Raw genomic sequence first — 5,000 nt, 5'->3', positions numbered from 1 at the left:
TTGTTCATATGTTGTTCACTGTCTGATTTATGAGACATTTTGTTATTAGAAACATACAGGAAACCGCGACAAATAAAAAGTGGGACCCAAACTTTGAAAATCATATACTGTATTCATAGATTTAAAATAAGTAAATATGTCTAACATTTTCTTCAAGACATAATCAGTTATCATGTTAAAACGGTGTGTGTGTGTGTGTGTGTGTGTGTGTGTGTGTGTGTTAGTGAGTGTTTGTGTTTGTGTGTGAGTGAGTGTGTACGTGTGTGTGTGTGCGTGCCTGAGTGAGTGAGTGAGTGAGTGAGTGAGTGAGTGAGTGAGTGTGTACGTGTGTGTGTGTGCGTGCCTGAGTGAGTGAGTGAGTGAGTGAGTGTGTACGTGTGTGTGTGTGCGTGCCTGAGTGAGTGAGTGAGTGAGTGAGTGAGTGTGTGTTTGTGTGTCTGAGTGAGTGAGTGAGTGAGTGAGTGAGTGTGTGTGTGTTTTACTGCATATTCAAAAGCATTGTTTATCATTGACATACAATAACAAGCTAACAATGATTATTTAACATTTTCTTCAAGACATAATCAGTCATGTTAAAACGGTGTGTGTGTGTGTGTGTGTGTGTGTGAGTGAGTGAGTGAGTGTGTGTGTGTGTGTGCGCGAGTGAGTGTTAGTGAGTGTGTGTTTGTGTGTGTGCGTGTCTGAGTGAGTGAGTGAGTGAGTGAGTGAGTGAGTGTTTGCGTTTGTGTGTGCGTGTCTGAGTGAGTGAGTGTGTACGTGTGTGTGTGTGCGTGCCTGAGTGAGTGCGTGCCTGAGTGAGTGAGTGTGTGTTTGTGTGTGTGTGTGTGAGTGCGTGTTTGTGTGTGCGTGTCTGAGTGAGTGAGTGAGTGAGTGAGTGTGTGAGTGCGTGAGTGAGTGAGTGAGTGAGTGTGTGTGTTACTGCATATTCAAAAGCATTGTTTATCATTGACATACAATAACAAGCTAACAATGATTATTTAACATTTTCTTCAAGACATAATCAGTCATCATGTTAAAACGGTGTGTGTGTGTGTGTGTGTGTGTGTGTGTGAGTGAGTGTGTGAGTGAGTGTGTGTGTGTGTGTGTGTGCGTGTCTGAGTGAGTGAGTGAGTGAGTGAGTGAGTGAGTGTGTGTGTCTGAGTGAGTGAGTGAGTGAGTGAGTGAGTGAGTGAGTGTGTGTGCGTGCCTGAGTGAGTGAGTGTTTGTGTTTGTGTGTGCGTGTCTGAGTGAGTGAGTGAGTGAGTGAGTGAGTGTGTGTGTGTGTGTGTTACTGCATATTCAAAAGCATTGTTTATCATTGACATACAATAACAAGCTAACAATGACTATTTAACATTTTCTTCAAGACATAATCAGTCATCATGTTAAAACGGTGTGTGTGTGCGTGTGTGTGTGTGTGTGCGTGTCTGAGTGAGTGAGTGAGTGAGTGTGAGTGAGTGAGTGAGTGTGTGTGTGTTTGTTTATCATTGACATACAAATATATAAAATAACAGAATAGATTATACACTTTTACTGCATTCCAACATCTATACTTTATATTTTAAAAATTTCACAATAAAATTCAAAACATCTTAAGTGACTCCATTGATATAATGCCGTGTGATTGGTTAAGCCCCTATCTCACTGGGCTGCGACTGTTTGCTCTTGAGGAGTGCCACCTTCTCATTAAATATTTATCAGTGTGTGTGTGTGTGTGTGTGTGTGTGTGTGTGTGTGTGTGTGTGTGTGTGTGTGTGTGTGTGTTTGTGTGTGTGTGTGAGTGAGTGAGTGAGTGCGTGCGTGAGTAAATGTGTATCTTTGTGAGTGAGTGAGTGAGAGAGTAAAGCCCGTATCTCACTGGACTGCGACTGTTTGCGACAAGTTGGAGACTGCATTCTCGAGGGAGTCTCTAAACTGTCTCCAAGCGTTCGCGGGGGTTTTCTCAATTTCCTCTCATGAGTCGCAGAGCCGCGCAGTCCTGTCGCATGAATTTTGAACATGTTCAAAAATTTGTGTGCGACAAATCTAGTCTCAGAGTGGTCGCAGGTGTGTCGCACGCGTCGCAAACCCTTCTCAATTTAGTCTCCGCGAGTCAGAAAGGGAGAGAAATGTGAGACAACTTTGCGAGGGGTTGGCGAAATATGAAACTAAATTGCGACTGATTTGAGACAAAAATTAGACTGACATTCTGTTCGTGCGACACTTGCCAGACGTTCATAAATGCAACATAAATGCGAGCTCCCGGCAAGTTTTGACCGGGACATTCGCAAACGTGTCGTGAGGAACCAACTCAGTGAGACTGCAAGTGAAAATTGAGATAGGGGCTTAACTTGTCGCACACTGTCGCAGCCCAGTGAGGTAGGGGCTTTTTAAGAGCCACGTGATTGGTTAGGTAATAGCACGAAATAAATCTTGGGAAATGAGTTTAACAGTGAGCGCCTACTTTTTCGATTCCGTAAGTTACCCTGCGTTCCAATCCCTGTACTATCTACTATTTAGGTATTTAGCTATCTAATCACATACTTTTTCTTTTTACTACACTACATACTAAAGTACAGAAGAGTTTTAGTCTTTTTACTACACTACATACTAAAGTACAGAAGAGTTTTAGGGCCACAGACAGGAGAGAAAAAAAAATCAGATAAGGAAGATTTTTTTTTTTTTTTTTCATTATGTCGAGAAATGTCAAGAATAAAGACGAATACTGCAAAATGCTATTGGAGTTAGTGGGGGCATCTAGGTATTTTTTGGCATACTGCAATTGACATGCATGTTTTGGGACATCCTAAATCTTTTTCTGGCATACTAAATAGTAGGGAAGTATGGGGATTGGAAGGCAGGGCTAGGATGTCCCGATTCTTGTTGTCAGATTTAGTATGGTTAGAAATATACATCCGGCTGAGATTGTTAGTGTTGAAAAGTGCATCCTATTTGGGCGATTCTGACCCACAATCAGTGCGCACGTGAAGTGACGTCACATCGACAAAGCCTCCATATGAAAACAAACGGGGATGCGACGGATATAAAAGAAAGAGGCAAGATCAAGGCGCAATGTTATGATGAAATAAATAAGTAAAAGTATGTCCCAATTGTAGCATACTGCATCCTAACTTGATTAGTTTTATCGTCGGATGTAGTATGTAGAATAGAAAAAGAAAGAGTATGAGATTTGGAACGCAGGGATAGTTAAGTAGCGTAGGGTTGATGTTCCTTAGAATAAATCGGACACTGCTATTGGTCAAGACAGCTGCCAATCAAACGAAAGTGGTGTTTTGGCTGCAGTGTGTCGCATGTTGATGACATCAGAGTTGAGTGTTTGATGATGTCACTCGCTGTCTGTGGTGTAGACTCGGTAAAGAAGCGTAACAATGGCCGCCGATAGACCGGGGACCAGCAAGGTGGACCACCAACTGAGAGAGAGAGAGAGAGAGAGAGAGAGAGAGAGTTAGATGCCCGTGTGTGTTTATCTATCCATCCATCCATCCATCCATCCATCCATCTATCTATCCATCTCCAGATTTAGGAACATTATGTTTTATTGAATCGAATGTAAATATCCAAAAATACTTGTCCAGAACCAGAGCATAGCCCACAGCCTCATCTAAACCAAATTCCTGTAAAGTTTATCAAACTTAAACCTGCAGTGTGTAGAATGTTGGGTTTTATTTCCTAGCAGATGTTATAGAAAGTAATTATAATATCCATAAGTACATTTAATTTAGTGCATAATAGCTGAAAAAAATGTTTTGGATTATTTTTTCCCCCTTAGAAAGGGTCTCATATATGTCCATATTTCTGCATATCTTGGACCAAGGCCTAGTGCAGCCATCTTGAAAGTGTCATAGTTGGAATGTCATCAGATGCATTGTTTAAAATGTAGAATTGTTCTTGTCCTTGAAGGCCACTGTAGCTTCTGTTATTATTCGAAAGGGTTGAGGTTACCCAGGGAGCGTTGCATTCTAGAACTTTGTAGAACTTTCTTGATGATGTCATATTACACACTGCACCTTTAAATGACAATATCTTTAATGTGGATTGATAAATATGCCTATAACTCTTTTTTTTTATGAAACTAACTCCCCACATTACATATATATATTTGTTTAACCTTTATTTTACCAGGCAAGAGCTATTTTTCGAGCATGACCTCCTGGCACAAAATGGCAGCAGTAAAATATAAGACAAACCTTAAAAGAAAAGCACAGAGACAAATACAGTCCAGACAGGGCGAATAAGAGGGAGGAAGAGGAGGCAGATTAAAGCCCAGTTCAGACCAAAGATTCGCCTTGCAACTGCTTGCGACGAGACGGTTTTAGAACGTCGCGGGGGATAAATCGCAGCGGTGTGAACTGCAGCTCGTTGCAAGGCGTCGCAGAAGATTCAACATGTCAAATCGCAAGGTCCAGTTTTAGAATGTTTCAGCCGTCTCGTCGCAAGGAGTTGCAGTTGCAAGCAGTTGCAAGGCGAATCTTTGGTCTGAACTGGGCTTAACACACTGAAAGAATCATTTGGTGTGATGACAATGTGATGATGATGAAATACAATGCAGTGAAACATTTACACACTCCAAAATTCGCCATAAAAAAAAGTGATGAGTTCCTGCATTTATTTTTTATTTTTTTCTCCCCCCCACAGTTATAAGGATTTTCTGGGATTTACAGTTACAGAGACTTTAAAGCTGGGGGTATGTGATTTCTGATTGGTCAAAGTTAACATGAAGCTGTACACTTTGACCAATCAGAGCGAGGCGGCTTCCGATTCTCTGTTCTTATTGGCTGTTGGGAGACTGTCCATTCACTTTGGCACGACTTTGTTGGTGTAGTAGAGCGTGTCAGGGAGGGACCATATAGGGGAGGGACCAAAGAGAACAAGTGGAGCGGTTGAGGTATTTGGATTCGAATCTCTATCCCAACTGCCATTTTCTCCCCAAATCCTCCACCCCAGCTTTAAAGAATGGTTAGAATGTACAGTAGATTTACATGGTTGAATACTCACTCCTAACAGGTCTGCCTTACTTAGTT

The 5,000-nt window shown here is 41.6% G+C and overlaps 1 protein-coding gene across 1 annotated transcript in view; it reads right to left on the bottom strand.

Annotated features, from left to right (window-relative positions):
• The window catches only part of cyb5a (cytochrome b5 type A (microsomal)), a 9,234-nt gene that overhangs the window by 256 nt on the left and 3,978 nt on the right, over positions 1-5,000 (bottom strand). The window contains exon 5 of the mRNA XM_080049911.1: positions 1-3,389. This exon is cut by the window's left edge and continues 256 nt beyond it. Coding sequence (XP_079906037.1) covers positions 3,305-3,389 — 85 coding nt within the window. The 3' untranslated portion in view covers positions 1-3,304. The remainder of the gene's footprint in view (positions 3,390-5,000) is intronic.

The sequence above is a fragment of the Ammodytes marinus genome (assembly GCF_949987685.1).
Source record: "Ammodytes marinus genome assembly, chromosome: 21".
Classification (NCBI taxonomy): domain Eukaryota; kingdom Metazoa; phylum Chordata; class Actinopteri; order Uranoscopiformes; family Ammodytidae; genus Ammodytes; species Ammodytes marinus.
The sequence above is the reverse complement of the archived record's forward strand: the minus strand, read 5'-3'. Positions and strand labels throughout refer to the sequence as shown.